Source organism: Podarcis bocagei (assembly GCF_964188305.1).
Source record: "Podarcis bocagei genome assembly, chromosome: 8".
NCBI lineage: Eukaryota > Metazoa > Chordata > Lepidosauria > Squamata > Lacertidae > Podarcis > Podarcis bocagei.
The window spans coordinates 92,391,625-92,419,277 of NC_138133.1; the positions used below are offsets into that span (position 1 = coordinate 92,391,625).

A 27,653-nucleotide genomic window follows, 5' to 3' on the forward strand; every position below is an offset into this window, starting at 1 on the left:
CCTCCATGGGACAGGCCTGCAGGCCTTTGAATATGGCTCTCATGTCACCCCTCCGTGTCTCTTCTCCAAGCTAAACATATCCAATCCTTTCAACAGTTCATCACAAGACTTGATTTCCAGGCTCTTCATCTTCTTAGTCGCCCTTCTTGGCACACCTTCCAGCTTGTCCTTATCCTCTCAAACTGTGGTGCCCAGAACTGGACAAAGGGCTCCAGGTAGGCTCTGGCCAAGGCTGAATAGAGTGGTGCTATGACTTCCCTTAAGGGACGCGGGTGGCGCTGTAGGTAAAACCTCAGTGCCTAGGACTTGCCGATCGTATGGTCGGCAGTTCGAATCCCCGCCGCGACGGGGTGAGCTCCCGTCATTTGGTCCCAGCTCCTGCCAACCTAGCAGTTCGAAAGCACCATTAAGTGCAAGTAGATAAATACGTACCACTTTATAGCGGGAAGGTAAACGGCGTTTCCGAGTGCTGCGCTGGTGCTGGCTCGCCAGAGCAGCTTGTCACGCTGGCCACGTGACCCGGAAGTGTCTGTGGACGGCGCCGGCTCATGACCTCTAGAGCGAGATGAGCACACAACCCTAGAGTCGGACACGACTGGCCCGTACGGGCAGGGGTACCTTTACCTTTACCTTTATGACTTCCCTTAATTGGGACACTAGACTTCTTTTGATGCAGCCTGGAATTGCAAAAGCTTTTTCAATCTTTATTTCATGAGATACTATGACAGCGAAGAAGAGAAATGCAGCATGAAAAGCAAAACCACACGACAAGATACAACCAGGGTTGCCACCTTTGCTCTTGCAAAATACAGGACGGGACTGGGGGGGGGGACTTAGGGTGAATTCCCACCCCCACCTGGTGCTGAAATGACTTCAAAGCAATCCATTACAATCCATTGCAGCCTAATAGGAGGACATCTCTGGACTATCTCTCTCTCACACACATTTGTAAATCTCTCCATTCTCTGCTACCCAGAGCTAAGTACATTACCTTTCACACACATGCAGCATTATACAGCAAAGTTGCATCACATAACCTTTCTTTTTTGCATTCACATTCACACAATCATTTTGTTGCCTTCACATGGGATTTGCTTGTGAAAGCATACAAATGCTCATAACAAGATGAGACCGCACCATCCTACTGCCAAAATGTAGGGAACAGATTTTTGTAGAGAGTCAGGAATGCTTAGTTTATGGCACAAGGTTACATGACATTATTCAAAACTGTGCACGCATTGTACATGAAATACATATTTCATTAAGAATTGCATAAATCTATGGAGAGTAAATGGTTGAAATATGCTGATTTATTGTTAGAAGACAATGAAGGATTTAAATTACTGGTCAACTCACCACTGTGTGCTAACCACACTTGCCACTTAGCTATGCTGCAGTTTCTCTTTGATGGTAGCGTGACATCCAAGTGTGGAACAGGTGAGTGATGCCTCCAGCGACCTGGCAGAGGCAAGGAAAACAGAGAAACCCACACAAGATGTACCCTGGCTGCATTTGGTTCATATTATTTATCTTTAATGGTTTTTTTATTGCCTCATGGCTGTCAAAGTGACACAATGGCTTGAAGAGTTATAGGTGAGTGGTAATGACTGTCCTTCAGCTAATGAGGCTTAATTGCTTCAAATTTGCAAAGTGCTTTGAAACAGGCTCTTGCTCCGGCCCATTGGTGGTGGGTGGAAGGTATGAGAGCAAGTCCAGGAAACCAGCTTTAGGGGTTAAGGGTTAAGGGTTAAGGGTTTAAGTATCAGGGCTAGGATTAGGGTTAGGGTTAGTTTTAGGGGGTTAGGCATAGGGGTTGGGGTTAGGGGTTAGGGCTAGGGTTAGGGATTAGGGATTAGGGGCTAAGGGTTAAGGGTTTAAAGATTAGGGTTAGGATTAGGGTTAGGGGTTGGGGTTAGGGATTATGGGCTAAGGGTTAACGGTTTAAAGATTAGGGTTAGGATTAGGATTAGGGTTAGGGGTTAGGGATTAGGGGCTAAGAGTTAAGGGTTTAAAGATTAGGGTTAGGATTAGGGTTAGGGGTTAGGGATTAGGGATTAGGGATTAGGGGCTAAGGGTTAAGGGTTTAAAGATTAGGGTTAGGGGTTAGGGTTAGGGTTAGGGTTAGGGGTTAGGGGTTAGGGGTTAGGGATTAGGGATTAGGGGCTAAGGGTTAAGGGTTTAAAGATTAGGGTTAGGATTATGGTTAGGGGTTGGGGTTAGGGATTAGGGGCTATGGGTTAACGGTTTAAAGATTAGGGTTAGGATTAGGATTAGGGTTAGGGGTTAGGGGTTAGGGGTTAGGGATTAGGGATTAGGGGCTAAGGGTTAAGGGTTTAAAGATTAGGATTAGGGTTAGGGTTAGGGATTAGGGATTAGGGGCTAAGGGTTAAGGGTTTAAAGATTAGGGTTAGGGTTAGGATTAGGGTTAGGATTAGGGGTTAAGGGTTAAGGGTTAGGGTTTAAGTATTAGGGCTAGGCTTAGGCTTAGGTTTAGGGGGTTAGGCATAGGGGTTGGGGTTGGGGTTAGGGGTTAAGGGTTTAAGGTTAGGGTTTTACGATTAGGGTCAGGGTTAGGCATCTGGTCGGCGACTGTGAGAACAGGATGCTGGACGAGATGAGCTCCTGGCCTGCTCTCACCGTCTCTTCGCAGAAACCACAGGAGGGGAGAGTTGCTCTGCACTCAGTTTTGGTCAACTCTCCACTGTGTGCTAACCACACTTGCCACTTAGCTATGCTGCAGTTTCTCTTTGATGGTAGCGTGACATCCAAGTGTGGAACAGGTGAGTGATGCCCACAGCGACCTGGCAAGTGCAAGAGTGGGCACTGACAGAGAAACCCAAACAAGACGTACCCTGGCTGCATTTGCTTCATATTATTTATCTTTAATGGTTTTTTATTGCCTCATGGCTGTCAAAGTGACACAATGGCTTGAAGAGCTATGGGTGAGTGGTAATGACTGTTCTTGAGCTAATGAGGTTTAATTACTTCAAATTTGCAAAAGGCTTTGAAACAGGCTCTTGCTGCAGCCCATTGGTGGTGGGTGGAAGGTAATAATAATAATAATAATAATAATAATAATAATAATAATAATAATAATAATAATAATAATAATAATAATTTATTTATACCCCGCCCATCTGGCTGAGTTTCCCCAGCCACTCTGGGCGGCTCCCAATTGAGTGTTAAAAACAATCCAGTGTTAAATATTAAAAACTTCCCCCCAAAGGGCTGCCTTTTAAAGATAGGATATCTGCTTATTTCCTTCACATGTGAAGGGAGGGTGTTCCACAGGGTGGGTGCCACTACTGAGAAGGCCCTCTGCCTGTTTCCCTGTAACCTCACTTTTCACAATGAGGGAACCGCCAGAAGGCCCTCGGAGCTGGACCTCAGTGTCAGGGCAGAAAGATGGGGGTGGAAAGGAATTGCTGAAACAATAAACAGAAGTGGAATACAAAAAGGGAGGTGTGAGGAGGTCGTGGAAACAAGTGAACGAAAGATAAGATAATGAAATGGTTTTGTTTTTGTTTTATTAGTTTTATGTGTTAGTGTTTTTGTATTGTATTGCATTGTCTTCTTTTTTTTTGCTTTTTTGTAGTGTTGTGTTTAAATTGTTGGAAAATTAATAAATATTATACAAACAAACAAAAAAGACACTCCTTCAGATATACTGGACCAAGGCCGTTTAGGGCTTTAATGGTCAGCACCAACACTTTGAATTGTGCTTGGAAACGTACTGGGAGCCAATGCAGGACCGGTGTTATGTGGTCCTGGCAGCCGCTCCCAGTCACCAGTCTAGCTGCTGCATTCTTGAATAATTGCAGTTTCCGGGTCACCTTCAACGGTAGCCCCACATAGAGCGCACTGCAGTAGTCCAAGCGAGAAATAACTAGAGCATGCACCACTCTGGCGAGACAGTCTGCGGGCAGGTAGGGTCTCATCCTGTGTACCAGATGGAGCTGGTAGACAGCTGCCCTGGACACAGAGGTGACCTGCGCCTCCATGGACAGCTGTGAGTCCAAAATGACTCCCAGGCTGCGCACCTGTTCCTTCAGGGGCACAGTGATCCCATTTAGGACCAGGGAATCCTCCACATCCGCCTGCCCCCTGTCCCCCCAAAACAGTACTTCTGTCTTGTCAGGATTCAACCTCAATCTGTTAGCCACCATCCATCCTCTAATTGCAAGAGAGCAAGTTCAGGAAACCAGTTTTAGGGTTTAGGGTTCAGGGTTTAGGGTTTAAGGTTAGGGTTAGGTTTAGGGGTTGGGGTTGGGGTCATGAAGAGTTGGACACAACTAAGCGACAAAACAACAACAACAATAACAAGGAAAAGCGGGACATTCTGAGATCAAATCAGAAACAGGGACAGCTTTTCTAAATCGGTGGTGTTCCTGGAAAATAGGGACACTTGGAGTCTGATCTACTAGTCCAGGATCCTGCTCTCTCAGTGGCAGTTGTCCATGAGAAGTCCGCAAGCAGAAGAGGAGTGTAGCAACACTCTCCTCATTTGTGATTTGCAGTAATTAGAATTAGGAGGATTGAGGAAGGACTTCGGCATCATGGCCACGGAAGGTCTAATTCCCACTCTGACACTCAACTTGCACGGATCAGAGATAATCCTGACAGGAGAACTTGGTAGTCGTGGAAGGACTCAGGAAATCTTAAATTGACTGCTGCCAGCTGGCCTACACTTGGACCTTGTTCCGGGGGAGGCAGGCAGAGATGTTTCTATGGGCTGGAAGAGGCCATTTCAACACAGAAGTGCCTACCCATTCTCCACAAGGCTGACCGCACAAAGTGTTCATTTTGGAGCTTGGCTGATGTGGTTGGGACCTGCCAGTATCAGTACTCAAGTTTGGCACCCATCTGATCTCTAAATGGGATAAATGGAATGAGGATGTCTTCTTCTAAAATCATCTCCTGCCAAGGAGATGCCGTTATTTCCTCTTGGGAGAGAGTCAGAAACCACACAAGCCCACTCAGACCCAGCTCAGATGAAGGATGTCAAAATTTGATCTTGATCCCCAGATCCCGGTGTCACCATCTTTCTGATTGGCCAAGTTGAGCCACGTCAGGCAAGCACTGTCCATTGGGAAGGGGATAAAACCTGGAGGTGCAGGACTCCTCTGGAAGCAGGGAAGTCTCAGTTCCAGTTTGGGGAGAAGAACCTGTGCAACAGACGCTTCTGCAGATCCCGAGAAAGAGAGGCAAGGTAAGTCGAGAAAACCCACTGGATATGATTATTGAAGCCTAGAACACCTCCCAAAAAAGAAAGTCTAGACCCTGAATGCCCCACAGAATTTGCATATCTAAAACTGTGGTTTTCTTTTCTTTTCTTGACATTAAACGTCGGTTAGGCACTGTGGCGATCACACAGGGTCCCCGGACGTTTATCGGTCTACTGATCCCTGTGCCACCACTGTGCTCGCTTCCCTGCTGCCACCAGCCAGTTACTCTCTGGTAAAACACTGAGTCCAGTCAGTTGTTAAAAGTGAGCCAAAAAAAATTTTATTGTACAAACAATAACAAGTTTATGGTTTCTCAGATAATATTCCTGTCAGTATCTTAACTTTAGTTTCTTTACCGGCCTATGCTTTCCTAAGGGACGTGGGTGGCGCTGTGGGTTAAACCACTGAGCCTCTTGGGCTTGCCGATCGGAAGGTCGGCGGTTCAAATCCCTGCGACGGGGTGAGCTCCTGTTGCTCGGTCCCTGCTCCTGCCAGCCTAGCAGTTCGAAAGCAGTTCGAAAGCACGTCAAAGTGCAAGTAGATAAATAGGTACCACTCCTGCGGGAAGGTAAGCGGCATTTCTGTGCGCTGCTCTGGTTCGCCAGAAGCGGCTTAGTCATGCTGGTCACATGACCCAGAAGCTGTACGCCGGCTCCCTCGGCCAATAAAGCGAGATGAGCACCGCAACCCCAGAGTTGGTCACGACTGGACCTAATGGTCAGGGGTCCCTTTACCTTTACCTTTCTAATACCTTCTAACTGATTATCTCAACTGTTTGACTGACTCCTCTTAACAAATTCTCTCTCTCTCACACACACACACACCAGACTAGCCCAACCCACAGACTTATCCTGTCTCTTCTAACTCCAGACTGTCTTCTCAACAACTCCAACTCTAACTCTAACTCAAAAACCATCTGGGCTTAAACCTTATACACAGCTAACTCCACCCCCTGGGTTCCCATTGGTTAGTCATTTTACAATTAGTTAACCCTTTTCCCTATGAACCCAGTATAATGTCACACACATCGGAGGGCAAACGCCACAGGCACCTCTATCACTTTGGAGAAGAAGAGTTCTCCAGGCCAACCCAATAGCTCTTGTTGCAGGAAACCCCTCCCCCTCCCCAATCATTCAGTTTGTACAAACACGACACACACATCATACACGACGCTTCTGTTATAAATTCATAGAAAATCACCCGTACATCGGATCTGCACCATTCCACTTTTATTTTACACCATGAGGGAAGGACTATCAAAGATGGGAGACTTGACACAAGGCAGCCAACATGTCCTACCCAGTTGGCATGCCAACCTTGTCCTAAAGAGAAGATAATTCCACTCACAAAGGACCTGCAAATGGGAGTAGATTCAGTACGGACTGAAACAAAGGACAGTGACCAGCCCTTCCCTCTGGGGGCAGGAAACAGTGAAGTCCTCTTTGTCCTCAGGAATGTAATCATGGGGAGGGGAAAAGGAGGAACCGGACAGGTGACAAGACACTCAGGTTACCACCACAACTCCTCCCTCAACCCCTCCTCTTTGTGATGTGTCAATGATGTAGTCGTGATGTAGTTATGTTGTAGTCTTAGGGGTGTAGCATGGGGGATTAGCAGCCAATAAAGTCTGGGGGTTCCATTGTTTGGGGCTTCCATCTGGTGGCAGGTGGGAGTCCTGTCGTGACCGTCTTCAATAAAGACCAAGCCTCCTGGCTGCTGTTTTGCCCTGGTATTCCTGGCTGGTGTCCTTGTTTTTTGTCCAAGGGAGCCCTCAGATTTCTCCGTTAACATGCTGCTAAGGAGGAACACGACCCCCATGGCTTCCAGCCTAGCCTTCCCTCACTGCCTTCTCTGCTCCCTCCTTGCAGGATGCTCCTCGTCTGGACTTCGCTGCTGCCCCTGGTACTTCTGTCAGGGCGTGGGGAGGCCCAGAACTCCGAGCCTGGCCTGGAAAGTACCAGTAAGAGTGGGGGAAAGGGAATGGAAAGGGGTAATCGCCTGTGGGCAAGCAAAACGGTGCCCCTCTCCACGAACAGAGGTCACTCTTATTCCTCCCCCAACAATGGTCTATAAGCTGGTTTCCGACAGTGAAAATCATGGAGGTCACCTTACTCCATGCATGGGTAGGTGGCCTAGGAGTTGGTGGGGGGGAGCAGCAATGAGGAAGATTTCCATGTTGTGGCTGGCATCCACAGCAATCTCTCAAAATTCAAAATGTAGCCACTGGTCCAAAAAATAGGTGACCCTCCAGGTCTATGCCAGGGCTGAAACTCCTTCAGTTCACCTGGTCCCAAGTCGTTCAGGTGTTTACATGTTAGAAACAAGTCCTCGAAGATGCCCCGGCAGGTAACTGACAGCTTCCTCAGCACAGGTCCACTCAGCAACTTGGCCGCAGCATCATGCACCAGCTGCAGCTTCTGAACCCATCCCAAGGGACGTCCCACATAAGGTGCATTACAGTAGACCAGTTGTAAGATTACCAACGCATGCATCGCCGTGGCCAAAGTATTCCTGTCCCGGAAAGGGCAGAGTTGGTGCAAATGGGAGCTTCTGCCCACAGAGGTAATCTGAAGCTCCATTAAGAAAGATGGATCTAGGATCCCCCCAAAACTCTGCACCTCATCCTTCTGAGGGTTCGCAATCTCATCTGGCAATGGGGAAGCCCCCAACTTCTGGACCTGGAAACTGATCGCCCACAAAGTCTCATTCTGGCCAGGATGAGTATGATGACTGCAAACCACTCGGAGGATTTATGACTGGCAAATGCAATATAAATTTTGTAAAACAGAATGACATTTATTGGCACTGCTGTTATCTGTAGGTTAACTGCTAGTTCTTAATATGGGTGGTGACTGGGAGAACAGGATGATGGACTAGATGGGCCCTTTTGGCCTCATCCTGCTGCGTCAGGACTATTCTTGTGTTCTTACTGCTCCCTTACTTGCAGAGCCAGCGTGGTGTAATGGTTAAGAGCGGTGGACTCGTAATCTGGTGAACCGGGTTCGCTTCCCCGCTCCTCCACTTGCAGCTGCTGGGTGACCTTGGGCCAGTCACACTTCTCTGAAGTCTCTCAGCCCCACTCACCTCACAGAGTGTTTGTTGTGGGGGAGGAAGGGAAAGGAGAATGTGAGCCGCTCTGAGACTCCTTAAAGGGAGTGAAAGGCGGGATGTCAAATTGAAACTCTTCTCCTTCTTCTTCCTCTTCTCCTCCTTCTTCTGCCCTGTCTTCTTTCCATTAAGCTGTTGCTCCACCTCGCAACTTGGCCAGAGGCCGCCCAGCCTGTCAGTCCTCCACTAACCCCCATCCAAGCGATCCGGCAGCCGGCAAAGCTGTCGATGGGAACTCTGACGGGGTCTTCGGTCATGCCTCCTGCACCCACACCCATAAAGAATATGGACCATGGTGGCATGTGGAATTGGACGACCGGTATGCTATCTCCTCTGTGGTGGTGAAAAACCGTGCAGACTGCTGCAGCGAGAGACTCCTGGGAGCCCAGATCCGTGTGGGAGACCACGTGATTGACCAGGGCAAGTTCAACCCCCTGTAAGTTCCCGTTGCCCCTCCCCTCCCTACTTGTCCTTCAGCCAAGGCATCCCAGGAGACACTCTCAAGACCGCCTGCAGATTCGTTCACTTGTAGCTCCTTTGTTCTATTCCCAATCGGGGGGGGGAGCAGGGGGTAGTGGATTCTGCCCATATTTCAAGACCTGCTTCTGTGTGGAATGACCTCTCTGATTTCTCCACTTGGATGCTTCACTGATGTCTCAAGTTCAATAAGTCCAAGACTGAACTTCTCATCTTTCCTCCCCTCCCTCTTCTTTCACTCTCCCTCTTCCCTGACACTCTTGCCTTCTTCATCAAGCATGAAGCCATGACTTCCCCTTGGACTCCCCTTTGGTTTGAATCCTATCCTTGAGAGTGAACAAGCATGTTCCCTCCTCCATGTGACAGCCCTAAGATATTGGAAGATGGCTATCATATCTCCTCTCAGTCACCTCTTTTCCAGGCTAAACGTACCCAGGTCCTTCAACTGTGCTTCCTAAGGCTTGGTTTCCAGACCCTTGATCATCTTGGTTGCCCTTTGTGGCGTTTGCCCTCCTAGGTGGGTCATAAGGAAAGGGTTAAATGAGTGTGAAGTGATTGGCCAGTGGGAACCCAAGAGGAGGAGTTAGAGTTAGAGTTGGAGTTGTTTGGAAGTCAGTTGGGAGTTGGAGAAGGAAGAGGGAAGACAAGTCTGTGGGTTGGTCTAGTTTTGAGGTGAGAGTGAGCGAAACTGTTAGGAGGAGTCAGATAGACAGTTGGGATAATCAGTTAGAAGTTATTGGGAAGGTATAGGCCAGTATAGAAACTAAGGATAAGAAACTGACAAGAAAAATTATCTGAAACCATAAACCTGTTAAGGCTTATAAAATAAACTTGATTATTTGTTTTAATGTTAACAACTGTCTGGACTCAGTGTGTACCCGACAGAAACGGGTTGGTGGCAGCGGGGTAGTGATCATAGTGGTGGCACAGGGATCAAGAGACCGTCAAATGTCCGGGGACCCTGTGTGATGCCACACCCTCCTCTGCAAACCTTCCAGCTTGTCAACATCCTTCTGAGACTGTGGTGCCCAGAACTGGACACAGGACTCCAGGCATGTTCTGACTAAGGCAGAATAGAGGGGTACTATTATTTCCCTTGATCTGGACACTAGACTTCTGTTGATGCAGCCTAGAAGAGCATTGGCTTTTTTTGCTGCTGCATCACACTCTTGACTCATGTTCAGTTTGTGGTCCACCAAGACCCCTAGATCCTTTTCACATGTACTGTTAGTGAGCCAGGGGCTCCCGCAGCCATGGAAATACCTCAGAGGGTAGACGGAGTCATTCTGAATTGTTTCCACCCCAAGGTTGACCTCCCATTTCTCTCTGTAGTTGTGGAACCATCACAGATGATGGCCTTGGCTCCATCAGCACCATCAATTGCCAAGGGATGAAGGGTCGCTATGTGAGCGTGAACCACTATGGACTAGCTATCCTGACCTTGTGTGAGGTAGAAGTCTATGGAACAAAGTTGGAGGATGAGTCTCAGGGATAACCAGCCATGTGTCACGCGGAAAGGGGCATGGGCAGAACTGATGGAATCGGTGTTCGTTGTCCAATAAACATCATTTGAGCAGCCTTCTTTCGTCTCTCCGATTTGTTGGTCAGAACCAAGGGGGTCTGTGGTTTTGCCTGTGCCAGAGAGCAGAGCCATAGAGGAGGCCAAGTGACGCCTTGTGGAGACTGCAAGTCCTATTTGCCAGGGATCCCTCACAAAGAGAACTAGTTGCACGACGAAGAAGGCCAGAGAATTATGCACTAATGTAGTGATCAGGTGGGATTGCTATGAGGAATTATAAAAAATATGGAGCAAGCCAATTGTGTCAGCAATGAAAGCATTGTGTTGACTGGGGTTGAGACATTTTGATATGATTTCTGATCAATCCATGCCTCTGCGTCTCTGTCCTATGCCCGACAGGCACGTATCAGCATTCTAAACACAGGCCAGTTGTTCATCAGGCATCCTGGGTCCTAAAGCTAGTAAGCAGCTTCTTTGATGTAATTATTGTTAGTTTTGTTAATCTTAGGGCCAGGAAGAGAGTTCACAAAGATGGTAAATACTGCCATCCTGCCCTTCCTGTTTACTGCTGTTTACGACCTCCAGAGTTTCCTAAAAGCATTCCTCCTTGCTTCCTATTTTATTTACTCTGAACTATGCATGCTCAAGTAGGAAATCTTTTCTTTGTAGTTAAAAGAATTGCTTCTGATCTGACTTTGTCCCATGTGGGGTTTTCTTGAGATGTTCAGAGGAAATCTGATTGGTTCTTACGAACACTGTGTAAAAAGTTCTTTTGTGAATAAAACGACCTGGGCCGGAGGGTGGAGATGAATTATTATTATTGGCACCCCTCCCAGAGTCTTGCTGGTCAAGCCTCCTGTGTATTCTATTAATCAGAGTCCAATCCTTCCTTGCTTTGGGAATGCTACACACTAAGACAGAGGTCCTCGAACTACGGTCCGCGGGCCAGATCCGGCCCTCCAGGGTCCTGAACCCGGCCTGCCTGGCAATTGCCTCCACCACCGCCACCCAGCACCTTCGGGCACAAGAGGCAGGGAGGCAGGCTCCCCCCAGGCCCAGGGAAAATCCTCGCAGAGCCCAGAGGTTCCACCTCTCTACCTTATTCGTATGTCTTTGGCCTCACTCCCGACGCACATGCGCCCCTTGTCAGTTGGGGAGGTTTTTCTACGGCGCGTGTGATGGGACGTACATGGCCAAGATGGTGGCTGCTCCCAGAGGCGGTTCTTGACCAGCCAGGAGCAGCAGTGGGGCCAGCATGGAGGTGGATGTGGCAGATAAGCATGGGAGGCAGTGGGGGGGTGCCTGACTGGGGGGGGGGTGGAGGGGAAGGGCAGGGACCCCGGGCCTCCTCCCTTAGTCCTCACACTCCCTCGGTCTCTGCAGTGTTGCAGGAAACCCACCCCCCATCATTCAGTTTGTACAAACTCGACACACACACTCACACACGACATACGTGACGCTTCTGTTATAAATTCATAGAAAATCACCCGTACATCGGAGCTGTACAGTTCCACTTTTATTTTACACCACGAAGGAAGGACTACAAAATGGTGAAGGTTTGATACAAGGCAGCCATAATCTCTCGAGGGTACCAACACGTCCACAGGAAACCTGCCCAGTTGGCATGCCAACCTTGATGGTCCTAGACAGAAGACCATCACACTCACAAAGGACGTGCAAATGGGAGTGGATTCAGCAGGGACTGGAACAAAGGACAGTGACCAGCCCTTCCCTCTGGGGACAGGAAACTGCAAACTCCCCTTTGTCCTCTGGAAAGTACTCATGGGGAGGGGGAAAGGAGGAACTGGACAGGTGACAAGACACTCAGGTTACCACCACAACTCCTCCCTGAACCCCTCCTCTTTGTGACGTGTCAATGATGTGGTCATGATGTAGTCTTAGGGGTGTAGCATGAGGGATTAGTAGCTGATAAAAGTTGGGGTCTTCTTTTGTTCAGGGCTTCCATCTTGTTCCACCTGGTGGCAGGTGGGAGTCCTGTGGTGACAGTCTTCAATCAAGACCAAGCCAACTGGCTGCTGTTTTGCTCTGGTATTCCTGGCTGGTGTCCTGGTTTTTTTTGGTCTAAGGGAGCCCTCAGATTTCTCAGTTTACAGCAGCGGCAGCGGCGATGATGGTGTTGGGCGTGACGGGGAGTGTGTCAGTAGCCCTGCACCCGCTCGTCATCTTCAAAATCAGCGACCACTGGATCCGGATGCACTCGCAGGAAGGGCGTCCCCGTGAGTAGGGGCAGGAGGAGGGGAGCTGCACCTGTTGGACTTCCGCCTGCGAGCTGGCAAGGGGCAGCCTCCCACAGGACCCTGGAGTGAAGGAACCGAGCCTCGCCAGGGGGGCCAACATGTCTCCTGCAGCCCCAGGCCGCCCACCTTGCAAAGGCGCCCGGGAAGGGAGCAGAGAGAGAGAAGTCCTCCTCCGCCCCCAGCTCTGGTGAGACTCGAACTCGCATCGCCCTGGAGCACAAGCCTCACTGGCTGGGGCTGGTGGGAGGAGCCATCCCTGTCCTGAATCCCCCCTCCCCGTGGGAAGCCTGTGGGCTCCTCAGACTGCTCATGGACTACAACCCCCATCAGCCCCGGCCAGCACAACCTGATGGGAGATTGAGTCTGAGAGCTGCCTGAGGGCCACTGGTTCTGCTTCCCTGGAGTAAGGGCCGGGATGCTGAAGGGAGGCTTTGTTTGCTGGCTGGATTTTGGGTTCTAGCTAGGCAGGTCTAGTTGGTGGATTGTCCTCTTCTTCTTCTTTGTATGATTTTTATTGAAGATTTAAAGAAAACATATTATCCAAAAACATATCATCCTTAATTCTTTTTCCCCATTTTCCTCCCTCCCCCCACCCCACCCCCCACAAAACCCACCCACCCCAGCTTCCCTCAGTTCCAGTGTTTGATTTCTCTGTGAATGCTGTCCTCTGCATGTAACAACGTTGTATAAATCCTTAAATTATTTAACTGATTATTGTCAATAAAAAGCTTGTGAATGTTTATTCAAAACCTGCCAAGGACTCCAATTCACTTTGTTGCCTCTTCAAATACTTTGTGAAAGGTTCCCATTCATCTTTAAAGTCACGGTTATCCTTGTCCCATAGCTTATATGTCAATTTTGCCAGTTCTGCATAGTCCATCAGTTTTTCTTGCCATGATTCTTTAGTTGGGGTTTCTTCAGTCTTCCATCCTTGTGCTATTAGGACTCTTGGGCCGTTGTCGCATACATGAAGATGTTTTTCAGTTTTTTTGGTAGGTATTTCCCTACAATCCCTAACAAAAATGCTTCAGGTTTTTTAACAAATGTTAGATGGAACATTTTCTTCAATTCATTGTATATCATTTCCCAATTTTTTTAAATTACCGTATTTTTCGCACCATAGGGCGCACCGGACCATAGGGCGCACCCAGTTTTTAGGGGGGGAATTCAAGAAAAAAAGTCTTTTTCCCCCCCGCAGCCCCAAAGAGCAGCGTACAGGCTGCACACAACCTCTCCCTGCCGGAGGGGTTGCGTGCAGCTATGGATCAAGCCAAGGCAGCGAGCGGGATGGATCCCGCTCGCTGTTTTGGCTTCCCCTTTAGCCCCGTGCAGCCTCTCCTTGGCGGAGGGGCTGCACAGGGCTTTCCTGGCTTCACTGGGAGGTGGGGGGATTCCCTCACCTCTCCCCAAAGCCCGCAGAAGCCGTGCAAACCCTTTAAAGAGATCACGGCTTCTCCTGGCTTTCCTGGGAGGCGGGGGATTCCCCCACCTCCCGCGAAACCGGCAGAAGCCACGCGCCTTTTAAAAGGGCTGCATGGCTTCTCCTGGCTTTCCTGGGAGGCGGGGGGATTCCCCCACCTCCCGCAAAACCGGCAGAAGCCGCGCGCCTTTTAAAAGGGCTGCATGGCTTCTCCTGGCTTTCCTGGGAGGCGGGGGGATTCCCCCACCTCCCGCAAAACCGGCAGAAGCCACGCGCCTTTTAAAAGGGCTGCACGGCTTCTCCTGGCTTTCCTGGGAGGCGGGGGGATTCCCCCACCTCCCGCAAAACCGGCAGAAGCCACGCGCCTTTTAAAAGGGCTGCACGGCTTCTCCTGGCTTTCCTGGGAGGCGGGGGGATTCCCCCGCCTCCCGCAAAACCAGGCTCCCCCCCCCCAGCCTTCTAACCAAGTCGGGGGACAGCGGCAAAGGCGCGCTGCGCCCCTGCCGCTGTCCCCCGAGTTTGCGGGGCTGGCGACGGGGAGGAGCAGGCTTCTCCCCCCGCCAGCCTTCTAGACAAGTCGGGGGACAGCGGCAAAGGCGCGCTGCGCCCCTGCCGCTGTCCCCCGAGTTTGCAGGGCTGGCGACGGGGAGGAGCAGGCTTCTCCCCCCGCCAGCCTTCTAGCCAAGTCGGGAGACAGCGGCAAAGGCGCGCTGCGCCCCTGCCGCTATCCCCCGAGTTTGCGGGGCTGGCGACGGGGAGGAGCAGGCTTCTCCCCCCGCCAGCCTTCTAGACAAGTCGGGGGACTGCGGCAAAGGCGCGCTGCGCCTCTCCCGCTGTCTCCCGAGTTTGCGGGGCTGGCGACGGGGAGGAGCAGGCTTCTCCCCCCGCCAGCCTTCTAGACAAGTCGGGGGACAGCGGCAAAGGCGCGCTGCGCCTCTCCCGCTGTCTCCCGAGTTTGCGGGGCTGGCGATGGGGAGGAGCAGGCTTCTCCCCCCGCCAGCCTTCTAGCCAAGTCGGGGGACAGCGGCAAAGGCGCGCTGCGCCCCTGCCGCTGTCTCCCGAGTTTGCGGGGCTGGCGACGGGGAGGAGCAGGCTTCTCCCCCCGCCAGCCTTCTAGCCAAGTCGGGGGACAGCGGCAAAGGCGCGCTGCGCCCCTGCCGCTGTCTCCCGAGTTTGCGGGGCTGGCGACGGGGAGGAGCAGGCTTCTCCCCCCGCCAGCCTTCTAGCCAAGTCGGGGGACAGCGGCAAAGGCGCGCTGCGCCCCTGCCGCTGTCTCCCGAGTTTGCGGGGCTGGCGACGGGGAGGAGCAGGCTTCTCCCCCCGCCAGCCTTCTAGACAAGTCGGGGGACAGCGGCAAAGGCGCGCTGCGCCCCTGCCGCTGTCCCCCGAGTTTGCAGGGCTGGCGACGGGGAGGAGCAGGCTTCTCCCCCCGCCAGCCTTCTAGCCAAGTCGGGAGACAGCGGCAAAGGCGCGCTGCGCCCCTGCCGCTATCCCCCGAGTTTGCGGGGCTGGCGACGGGGAGGAGCAGGCTTCTCCCCCCGCCAGCCTTCTAGCCAAGTCGGGGGACAGCGGCAAAGGCGCGCTGCGCCCCTGCCGCTGTCTCCCGAGTTTGCGGGGCTGGCGACGGGGAGGAGCAGGCTTCTCCCCCCGCCAGCCTTCTAGCCAAGTCGGGGGACAGCGGCAAAGGCGCGCTGCGCCCCTGCCGCTGTCTCCCGAGTTTGCGGGGCTGGCGACGGGGAGGAGCAGGCTTCTCCCCCCGCCAGCCTTCTAGCCAAGTCGGGGGACAGCGGCAAAGGCGCGCTGCGCCCCTGCCGCTGTCTCCCGAGTTTGCGGGGCTGGCGACGGGGAGGAGCAGGCTTCTCCCCCCGCCAGCCTTCTAGACAAGTCGGGGGACAGCGGCAAAGGCGCGCTGCGCCCCTGCCGCTGTCCCCCGAGTTTGCAGGGCTGGCGACGGGGAGGAGCAGGCTTCTCCCCCCGCCAGCCTTCTAGCCAAGTCGGGAGACAGCGGCAAAGGCGCGCTGCGCCCCTGCCGCTATCCCCCGAGTTTGCGGGGCTGGCGACGGGGAGGAGCAGGCTTCTCCCCCCGCCAGCCTTCTAGCCAAGTCGGGGGACAGCGGCAAAGGCGCGCTGCGCCCCTGCCGCTGTCCCCCGAGTTTGCGGGGCTGGCGACGGGGAGGAGCAGGCTTCTCCCCCCGCCAGCCTTCTAGACAAGTCGGGGGACAGCGGCAAAGGCGCGCTGCGCCTCTCCCGCTGTCTCCCGAGTTTGCGGGGCTGGCGACGGGGAGGAGCAGGCTTCTCCCCCCGCCAGCCTTCTAGACAAGTCGGGGGACAGCGGCAAAGGCGCGCTGCGCCTCTCCCGCTGTCTCCCGAGTTTGCGGGGCTGGCGATGGGGCGGAGCAGGCTTCTCCCCCCGCCAGCCTTCTAGCCAAGTCGGGGGACAGCGGGAATGGCGCGCTGCGCCTCTCCCGCTGTCTCCCGAGTTTGCGGGGCTGGCGAGGGGGAGGAGCAGGCTCCCCCCCCCCCGCCAGCCTTCTAACCAAGTCGGGGGACAGCGGCAAAGGCACGCTGCGCCCCTGCCGCTGTCCCCCGAGTTTGTGGGGCTGGCGGTGGGGCTCTCCTGAAGCCTGGAGAGCGAGAGGGGTCGGTGCGCACCGACCCCTCTCGCTCTCCAGGCTTCAGCGAAAGCCTGCATTCGCACCATAGGACGCACACACATTTCCCCTTCATTTTTGGAGGGGAAAAAGTGCGTCCTATAGTGCAAAAAATACGGTACATTACAATCCCACCACATATGATAAAATGTCCCCTCCTTTTCCTTACACTTCCAACATATATTTGAACTAGTTTTGTACATTTTCCCTAACTGCACTGGTATCGTGTACCATCTGTACATCATCTTCATGTAATTCTCCTTCAACATGGAACAATCTGTAAATTTTAAATCAGTTTTCCATAATTTCCCCCAATCTTCCATCATAATGTTGTGACCTACATCTTGTGCCCATTTAATCAGGACTGATGGTGGGTTGTCATTCTTGGGAAGGGCTCAGTATGGGCTGTTTTAGCTTTTCGCAGAAAACCAGCAGAGTTGGGCTTCTCAGGCTTACAGTGGGGAAGATACAGCACTAAAGGAAAAAGGAGAGGGAGGAGGTGGAAAAGCAAACCTCTTTCTTCATGACTGTTTTCTTGTAATGAGCTTGTGGAATGAGCCCAAAGCCGCTTGCATCCCTCACTATGACTAGCAGTGACAAATATGGAACCGGATATTGACCATCTCATTAGCCAAAAGCAGGCCCATACTTCCTATTGAAATACTTATAAATTTATGTTGATTAAAATTTTAAATATTATATTGTTTTTCCACCACAAATAAAATATGTGTAGTGTGCATAGGAATTCGTTCATATTTTTTTCAAACTGTCATCTGGCCCCCAACAGTCTCTGAGGGACAGTGAACCGGCCCCCTGTTTAAAAAGTTTGAGGACCCCTGCATTAAGAGGACATGGATGTAGAAATCCCACCTGTGCACATCATTCCCCAGGTTGGCTGGGGGAACCCAGCCGGATGGGCAGGGTATAAATAATAAAATTATTATTATTATTATTATTATTATTATTATTATTATTATTATTAACCAGAAATCCTTGAAGCGATTGCACCTCAGCATTCTTGATAGTGAAGGTGAGGAAATACCACAGCAGATTACATACAATTAATGTCTTGGTTTTTATTTGACATTTCCTCAAGCTTTATCATGAAGCTTGGCAGAAGTTTAGAACCCTTCAGGAAGATGGCAATTCCTTCTTTCAAAGTCAATAATTGGCTAAGAGATCCCTCAGGAACACCTGTGCACCATGGTGGTTGTGGTTCAGGAAACCAATGGAGGGAATGGATTTTTTACATCAGCGGTGTCTTAAAAGCAAAACACAGAGAAGAAATGGATTCCGGAAGCAGCAGGGAGAAATCCAAACTCTTCTTCCTTCAGGTATACAGGGCTGTGGCCGTTTAGGGCATTAAATTCTATAAATTCCTAGGGGGTCATCTGTCAGTATTTTCATCCCTCCCATTGCAAAGGATCACCTGATCCTATTGTCTACTTTCATACTGTGAGAAAGGAAGGGGTGGAAGCCACTCTTCGAGACTTCCGTCCTTGGTACTGTTGTGCTTTTTCTGGCAAGGAGGCAGGATCTCCTCCATGTTTGAGGACTTCCGGGTTGGCGCGATCTGGAAATGGCGGATTCCCTCCGAGCTGCGGAGGGAATCGGCTCAACTGAGGACGGGTCTTGCCGCGCCGGCTACGCGGGGACCCTTAGAAACCGCAGGCGCTGAAGCCTGCGGACTAGAAGACTCGGTGGGCGCCTTAAGCGCCCCCCCGACCCACGAAGAGCCTTTTTAAAGGCTGCGGAGAGGGTACGGAGGGTGGCGTGGCGCTGAGAGTCGATCGCTACCTCGGTTGAGCGGAGCCGCGAGCCATGACTGGAGAGCGCTGACTTCCTTCCTTGAAATTCGGACTGAAAAAAGAATAACCCGTGAGTAAGATGAAATTGGACTTTAAGAATATTTTCCTGTGAATTCGAGACAACCGGGGGGTGTGCTAAAAGGAAGTCCGCACCCCCCCTCTTGCAGATGATCTAAAGCAACTATAGAAGAACTAAGCTGGAGAGCCTACCCTTTGTGGGGTGAGTTAAAAAGGACATTAACTTCCAAGATTTGGCAAAAAGAAATTTTGAGCTGGAGTGAAAGAGTGGAATTTTAGAAGCTTTTTTTCTGTTGTATGTAACCCCCCCTCCCGGGCCCGGGAGCGTCCTGTATTTGAGCTTGTGGAAGAGGAATGCGGAGTTTGACAGCTGTTAAAGCTGTCAAACGGACAGTTTAAAGTTGAAAAATTGTCATCTAAGATCCCTCTGGATTAAAATCAATTAAAATTGAACTAAAATTGTTGGAAACAAAGTAACAACAACAAGTCAGAGGATTATTGGAGAAAGATTATTAAGTAACCAGATTCCCTCTAGGGGGAACTCTGTGACATTACAATGGCTGTGGATGGAAAGTTACTAGTGGAAATTGAAAGAATGTTTCATTTGGTGGGAATCTTACAAGAGCAGAGTCTGGCTATGAATAAACAACTCATGACCTTGACTTCTGGAACAAGCAGCTCTGCTGAATGTATTGAGGACCTGAATGAGAAAGGATCTGCAGCTGAATCGGAAATGATAACTCAAGAAGTGGAGGAGATTAAACAAGGAGAAGAGAAAGCAAAGATGGAAAGTACCAACCAGAAGCTTACACCAGTGGAATATAAGCAAGGAGACTTTTGGATTACATTGACTACAAATCTGCGAAAGATGCAAAAGACGAAGGAGGAGGCCCGGGGAGTATATGGAATACAGGAACTCAAAATAAAGAAGAAATATGATTGGGGCCTTCACTCTGACTCTGAAGATGCATGGCCTGAGGAACTTTTGCAGCAGTTGTTTTCAAATGTCCTTGTGGGAAGAGAACCTGGTTTGATGGGGACAGAACTCCTTCGAGATTCGACGACCAATATAAAGGACTACCAACAAGACCGGCGGAGAGGGACTGAAAGAGACTTGAAAGCCTCGGACGTGAGGAATCCAGGCTAAGAACTGTTATTTTGGACATGTATTGGGGAAGGGACGAAAACCGGGGATGGGAGGGAGGGAAGAATAGAACGTTAAAAACACTCAGGACTTTTGGGTTTAGTTAATTTGACTTTTATCTAAGACAAAATGGGAAATCGATGGAAGGGAATTTGAGTCCAACTTAGAAAAACTTTTTTTTCTTTAATAAAAGAGGTAATATTAAGATGGTTAAGAGGAGAAATACCAATTTGCTGACATAATTATGGGAATTGGGATGCATGAAGGGGGGTGGGGGGAAGTTAAGGAACAAGGTTAAGAAAGTAGGATTTTCTGAAATTATACATGTTTTCGTCTTTTGTCTTTTCTGTGTGTGTTATGTATTCATAAAAGGTGAAAAACCAATAAAAATTATTTATTTATTTTTTAAAAAAGGATCTCCTCCATGTTTGTTATGTTCTTTTATTTGAGTAATTGCAGAAATAAATTAGGTATGCTGCAAAACCTCCACAGCTTTGCTTCTGTTGACTCTGCTGAGTTTGGGTGCAAACATGAGCAGCTGTGAGTCCACAGCCACAGGACCTGCTCCTCGTTGGTGTTCCTATGTTCCTCTGATCGGAGGGTCAGAGAAGGAATTCCGGTCGCCCAGCCCCTGCAGGCGCTGAAGAGGTGGGCTAACAGGCATACTGAAATCATCCTGGCTGAGGCCGATGTTTACGACTTTTGTAATTCTGTAGATCTTGTTATGCTGAAAGCCACCTTGAGCCTTGTTTTGCAACTGTGGAAAGGCGGCATACAAATGAAAAATGAAAAACGAAAAAAATGAGATGAGAGCTGTAGTCAAAAACATATTCAAAATAAAAAAAATTCCTTCCTGTAGCACCTTAAAGACCAACTAAGTTAGTTCTTGGTATAAGCTTTCGTGTGCATGCACACTTCTTCAGATACACTGAAACAGAAGTTGCCAGATCCTTCTATATATAGAGAAGGTGGGGAGGGGTATTACTCAGAAGGGTGGTGGGAATCGGAGATTGGCAGATAGCTGAGATGAGCCTGATGAGCCTGTTGACGACTCTTAACGACTGTAATAGGTCTTACAGGAAAAGGCAAGGGGTGGGAAGGTGAGAAATGGTTTAGTCATGTATAATGAGATAAGAATCCAATGTCTCTGTTCAGACCAGGTCTCTCCATTGTTTTAAGTTTGGTAATGAGTTGCAATTCAGCAGCTTCTCTTTCCAGTCTATTTCTGAAATTCCTTTGTAGTAAAACAGCTACTTTGAGATCTTGTATAGAATGTCCTGGGAGATTGAAGTGTTCTCCTACTGGTTTCTCTGTTCTGTGATTCTTGATGTCAGATTTATGTCCGTTTATTCTTTGGCGTAAGGTTTGGCCTGTTTGTCCAATATAGAGAGCTGAAGGACACTGTTGGCATTTGATGGCATACACAATGTTAGACGATGAGCAATTAAATAGTCCCGAGATGGTATGTGTGATGTTGTTGGGGCCAGTAATGGTGTTGTCCGGGTGTATGTGGCAGCAAAGTTGGCATCTGGGTTTATTGCAGGCTCTGGTGCCAGTGTCCGTGTTAAGTCTGGTTGTAGTATTATTGTGGGTTAGGAGTTGTTTAAGATTGGGTGGCTGTCTGTAGGCAATGAAAGGTCTTCCTCCCAGAGCTTGAGAAAGAGAACTGTCATTGTCCAGGAGAGGTTGTAGATCTCTGATGATGCGTTGAACTGTTTTAACTTGGGAGCTGTATGTGATGACTAGTGGTGTTCTGTTATTTTCTTTTTTGGGTCTGTCTTGCAGCAAGTTCTCTCTGGGTATCAGTCTGGCTCTGTTGATCTGTTGTCTAACTTCATCTGCTGGGTATTTTAGTTCTGAAAAGGTTTGCTGTAGATCTCTAAGGTGAGAGTCTCTGTCTGTAGAATTGGAACAGATGCGGCTGTAACGTAGTGCCTGGCTATATACAATGGACTGTTTGGTATGTTTGGGATGGTAGCTAGAGGCATGTAGATATGTTTGTCGGTCAGTTGGTTTACGGTATAAGGTGGTGTCTATGCGTCCATCCTGTATTTTTATAGTAGTGTCCAAAAAATGTATTTCTTGCATAGAATTATTCATTGTAAGGTTGATTGTGGGGTGAAAATCATTGAATTTCTGGTGAAAGGTGTCCAGGGTCTGTTGACCATGTGTCCAGATGATAAAAATATCATCAATGTATCGCAGGTACAAGAGAGGTTTGAGTGGGTGGGAGTTTAGGAAACGTTGTTCTAAATCTGCCATGAAGATGTTGGCATACTGTGGGGCCATGCGGGTGCCCATTGCTGTGCCGCTGATCTGAAGGAACAGGTCATCACCGAATTTGAAGTTGTTGTGGGTAAGGACAAATTGGCAGAGTTTGGTGGCAAGGTCCGCTGTGGTTTTATCTGAAATGGTGTTCCTTATAGCTTGTAAACCATCGTTGTGTGGGATGTTGGTATACAGGGATTCCACGTCCATAGTAACTAGTATAGTATTGTTGGGAAGGTTATTTAAAGATTGTATTTTCCTCAGAAAATCTGTGGTGTCACGTACATAGCTGGGAGCACTGATGGCATATGGTTTCAGAACAGAGTCCATATAACCGGAGACACCCACTGTAATAGTGCCAATACCTGAAATGATGGGGCGTCCTGGATTTCCTGGTTTGTGTATTTTAGGTAGAAGATAGAAAACATATGATTGATATATATGAGACCCTGGGATTCCTATAACAATTCTGGTGTGGGGAGCTCTGGGCTGCCACTTGGATGAGGAGGATGTTGTCTGGATGCTGCACAATGAGACATCAGCCGCTTCAAATCTGCAGTGGACAAGCTCTCTGTTAACTCTGTCCAAAGGTGCCCAACAGGCAATGTGACATGGCTGCTGTGTCCACACTAGGGCATAAATACATGTTCCTGTGGGTCACGGCTTCCGCTGGGCACTTTTGATTCCATGCCTCCCAAATCCACCTCCCTCTTTCCTGTCCCCACTGGTGGGCAGTGTCAGGTGGGAGGGCCTCACACTCTTTGGGGCCCCCCCTCTGCCCTGCGCCCCACGGCGACAGCCAGGATGTGGTGTGAGTGGCAGGATTTGTCCCAGGAGGACGTGTTGGGTTCCCAGTGGGGTGGGTGTGAAGACACCCTGAGCAGCTGGGCCAAACATCTCCCCCACCTGAGCATTGGGGGGGGGGACTAACAGTGTTTTTAATAACCAACAGACAAAGAAATAAGTCACTGAGCAACGGGAGCTCACCCCATCACGGGGATTCGAACCACTGACCTTTTGATCGGCAAGCCCAAGAGGCTCAGTGGTTAGACCACAGCGCCACCCGCGTCCCATTAAAGGAGCTTTAAATGTGCCATTAAATGTATAGGTGTGTGCTGTCAGGGGGTTAGGTTCACCATTAAACAGAAATAAATTATTTAATCCAGATCAGAAGATGGTGGTCTGCCTGGCAACAGGGAGCACGTCAAACGAGAATTCCAAGGATGCTGGGTGTGGGGAGATATGGGGATATTTCCTGGGGAGGTTATATTTATTTAGAAAAGCATATATCCCTGTCCTTCCAGGACTCTTGCATTGCTCAGGGTGGCTTAGACCAATTTATGACTTTTTATTAGTAAGTGAACAAACGGTCCATTGGTGCTGAGGTGCAGCCCCAGTTGCGATGCCCAAAGAGGTTATGGTGACGCGTCCACAGCTGCTCCCATTGGCTGGGGGCTGTCTATGATGTCACAAAGGCACCTGTCAGCTGCCTGGCTATAAAGGTGGCCTCTCCCTCTTCCCAGCATAGACCTCGGTGGGCAGCGGCTGTGGCACTCAGCTCTGGGGGGTCTCCTTCCTCGGGGAGGCAAAATGGCAGGAGGAAGGAGGCACTCATCCTGCAATGGGATGCTGAGGAACAGGCAGAAGGCAAGTTCACTTTGTTATGGAAATGACGGGGGGGGGCCACATCTTTAAAGTTGTTACAATGTTACAAATATCATGCCTGGATGTATCCTTTTGACTTGACAGCTCAGGGAAGATACCTAGCTTTATAAATTCGTAGAAAATCCATACTTTAACTGGCTCTCCTCATTCCAACACCATTTTAACCCTTAAAGAAATTTGGCTCCACCTCCCTCCATGAACCAAGAAGCGGGAAGCCATGCAGGCAGCAGGAACAGGGCGTCCCACCATAATTCCCCAAGCCTGAGAGCACAAACATGGCCCCCACCAAGAAGGTATCAAGAGTTTTATTGTTCTTTCGGTGATGGGGACTTAAGAGGTGTTGGGAAAGGGGTCTGAGAAAGTGACCTCATGTTGGACTTGTTTACCCCCCCCCCCATTTGTGACATGCTAGTGATGTAGTGATGATGTATCAGTGATGCCTCTCAAAGTGTATTCTGGGGGAAGGAGGGAAGGTTTAAAAGTCAATGTCACCTCATGCTCGGGGTTCTTACTCCTGGGGGGACCTGTTGCGCAACAATGAAGATCATGGTCTTCTGACTGCTGTTTTGCTCCAAATTACTTGGCTGGAACTTCCTTCTTTTACTGACTGCATGGACCCACAGGGGACTCGCACCCTGATTAAGTTGAGCAGTCTCTCATTCCAGAATTTTTTAAATAATGAGGTCAAAAAATAATAAAAAGGAGGTGAGTTTAAAGACAAGGCAGGAAGGTGAATTAGGACAACCACTGGGCAGCTTAGCATGTCTAAACAACACATTTAAACCTAGTTTAAGCCAAATCCAGACTTGCTTAAATATTCTGAGGAGTGTAAATCTCCAAGGGACTGGAACTTGCCTTCAAAAAAATGCAATTTCTGGACTCCTAGAACTCTAAGACTCTGTCCCCTCCAACTGGGCGCAGACTCTGACCTGCAAGAGGAAGTAATATTTGACCCTAGGCAGTGCCAAGTGATTTGAATATATGAAGCCTCCAATTTCTCATTTAACACATGTTTGAACAAACACTAAAAGCCATATTTATTTTGGCCACATCCCAGCCATGCCCATTAAAACCCAAAGTCAATAGTCTGATTGCATTGACAGCATCAGTCTACCTATGTGAGGCCAAGAGGCTCTCTTAAGAATTTCATAGCAACTTTCTGGATCAGACCAGAGGTCCAGCTCCTCGCCCAGAATCCTGTTCTCTCTGTTGCCAACCAGGTGCCCATGGAAAACCCACCAGAAGGAGAGGAGCGAAACAGCACTCTCGCTATTTGTGGTTCCCAGCAATTGGCCTTCAGAGGCATCTTTCCATTTTAAATTTCGGAACAGAGTAGTTGCTTTGGAAGACGATAATCGGGCATCCACACAACATGACCAGTCCAACAAACTTGATGTTGAAGAAGCATCGCTTGGACACTGGTGATCTTTGCTTCTTCCAGTACACTGGCATTAGTTCACCTGTCTTCCCAAGTGATGTGTAAAAATTTCCAGACACCATTGATGGAATCTTTCGAGGAGTTGGAGATGGCGTTTATAAGTGGTCCATGTTTCACAAGCAGACAGTAAGGTTGGCAGTACAAGAGCTTTGTAAACAAAGTCTACCTATGTGAGGTCAAGAGGCTCTCTTAAGAAATTCATAGCAACCTTTTTTTTTTTTTTTTTTTTGCCCTATGCAACATGCCTTTAATGGAAGTCAACTGCTGGAGCATCAGATGCAGTGTGAAATAGAAGAAACACAGCAAAATCTGGGAGGAGAAAAATGTTGCTTTCAAATGAAAGTTGCCACTTTTAAAAAACAAGGATAACTTGAAACGGTTCCATTATAAAATCAGATCCCAGAGCTGCCCTGGGTTGTTTCTGCTTCCCTTCCTCCCACCCCACCCCACCCAGCCACACGCACAGGCTCCTTCCCTCCTGGCAGGGACAGGCAATCTGTACAAAACAACACTTTATATATGTACTAGTATTTAGACCCATTCCTAAATTAAAAAAAGATGACTTTTTATATATTGAACATAAAATTTTAAAAACTTACAAAATGGTCACCTCTCTTACAGAATGGATGCAAACTGGATTATGGATGTGCCTCCAAGCTAAGTTGGTTTCTCCCCCCCCCCCTTGCTCTCCCCCTTCATAATAAATAAATAGAATTCATTGAGTTTTGGATCCTTTTGTGAGACAGAGTGGGTGGCCCCTGAACTGTTACTGGGCTTTCTTCCCCATCCCGTTCTTTTCCGCAGAGTTTGTGGAGGTTAAGTTCACTGGCCCGTCGGGGTGCTTGGAATCCTTGCGTGGCGGCATGCGCTCGTTGACACGGTCCAGTCCCCTTGCTTCTTCAAAGCTGCGGATCTTGTGCTGTGGCGAAAATCCACGGATGGCCGTCTGTAGAGTCTGTTTCCCCCCTGAGAGGACTCCCAGGGGCAGAGTACCTGTAGGAGTCAGTCCTTTGAGCATCAGAACACTCTCACTCTCCTCCCAAAGAACTGAAAAGACTCGTGCCATCTTCCCAATGGCTCTGATCTTATTCCTGATGATCTCTTTACGGGCAGTGGTGCCTCCGTCCAACGCTTCATCTCCATCAGAAATGAGCTCATCATCAGAGCAGATGTTAAGGATGTTAACCAGCATCTCTGTAACCTTTTCCCCTACGAAAGGCAAAGACCATGTGAAAACATCCATGAAGTTTGGAAGCCAGTAAGGGTGTGGAGAACAGTTGAACTGCCTGATGTTCATGACATTGTTTTCATATTTCAGCACAGCAGCCTTGTTGTTATAGACATCTAGATAATTTGGTGCAGAAAAGATTGTGATTAGGGATGGAAAGCCTGTAGTCTGGCTCTTTCTGTACATTCGGTACCCAGCATCCTGGGCTTCATGTGCTCAAATCACAGATAACAAATTATTATTTTGCAAAAATTCACAAATTGCAGGGTAACTGTAGAAATAGGAGCAACCTTGAACAGTGTTGTGGGTAAAATGTTCCAGTGTCTTCTCATTGCCATAATCCTCTGATGGATCAGACCACAGCAGGTCACACATTGGACCAGAGGCTGGAGGCTCCTTAAACCTGTCTAATTTCCTAATATCATCTAGACATGTGATTTCAGGAGACAGCCCTCCATGCACGCACAGAAACTGCTGGTTCAAAAGGGCAGCAAGAGGAAGACAGTCAAATGTATCCATGCATGCATCATACACCCGCTCGGAGTACTTGATTCGACATTCTTGTTTAAAGGTGAAGTATTCTGTGAGGTGCCTGCACTCGTGGTTCCCTCGGAGCAGGAAAAGAGTTTTGGGGTGGTTTATCTTTAAACTCCATAAATACAGCACACACTCTATACTGAAGTAGCCTCTGTCCACGTAGTCTCCCAGGAAGAGGTAGCGCGTGTTATTGGGTGATCCTCCAACTTCAAACAACTTCATCAGGTCAAAGAACTGCCCATGAATGTCACCACACACTGTGATTGGAGCCTCAACTTCAATCATGGTCTTCTCATGCCTCAGAATGGAGGCTCCATCATTGATTATCTTCAGCGCTGCATCCTCCTCCAGACGCCCTTCTTTCACCAAGTGGTTTCTTAAGACCTCCAGCCTGGGTTTCCCATCCTCAAAAACTTCTTTCAGGGTTAACCGCTGTGTAGGAGGGAAAGGGACAGCCTTCACGATGCGCTCCGTCGTGGACAGTTTGCTGCTCTGGGCGCGCCCGGACATGGTCCTGCCTGCCCCGTTGCGGCTCCCGGGACCTTCGTGCCTCCCTGCGGGAGGGGCCGGGACTCCGGCGGCGGCGGCGGCAACGGCAGCGGCTGAGCAGGCCAGGGCGGGCGGGCGGGCGGGCGGAGGGAGGCGCGGACGGGGGAATCCTCTCAGTGCCACGGCGGCGGCTGTCTCCACCCGAGCCCCCCGAAGCTGCCCCTACCACCTGAAGGGATCCCTCTATATTGCTTCAAAATTTCTTCGGAGGCTAAGCGAAGGGCCTTTACCTGTGCCCGTCTCAACTGTTTTCCCACAGCAGTTCTGTCGGGTCGTTATTCCAGAGTTCCCATAGCAAATAGAACATGCACCTGTAATGACACGGCCCTGGAGACTATGG

The 27,653-nt window shown here is 49.6% G+C and overlaps 2 protein-coding genes and 1 pseudogene across 3 annotated transcripts in view; 2 read left to right on the forward strand and 1 right to left on the reverse strand.

Moving 5' to 3' along the window:
- LOC308593047 (fucolectin-like) overlaps positions 1 to 27,653 on the forward strand; it is a 71,597-nt gene that overhangs the window by 39,931 nt on the left and 4,013 nt on the right. The window lies entirely within an intron of this gene.
- LOC308593601 (uncharacterized protein) lies at positions 1,389 to 10,388 on the forward strand (the record flags this gene model as incomplete). The annotated part of the gene is made up of 6 exons (XM_081206055.1): positions 1,389 to 1,437; positions 2,730 to 2,780; positions 5,026 to 5,209; positions 7,094 to 7,185; positions 8,466 to 8,769; positions 10,143 to 10,388. The coding sequence occupies 6 exons, from the start codon at positions 1,389 to 1,391 to the stop codon at positions 10,303 to 10,305; spliced, it is 843 nt and encodes a 280-aa protein (XP_081062181.1). The 3' UTR covers positions 10,306 to 10,388.
- On the reverse strand, positions 25,718 to 27,354 carry LOC308592847 (serine/threonine-protein phosphatase 2B catalytic subunit gamma isoform pseudogene; annotated as a pseudogene). The gene has a single exon. The product of its transcript is annotated as a serine/threonine-protein phosphatase 2B catalytic subunit gamma isoform pseudogene (transcript).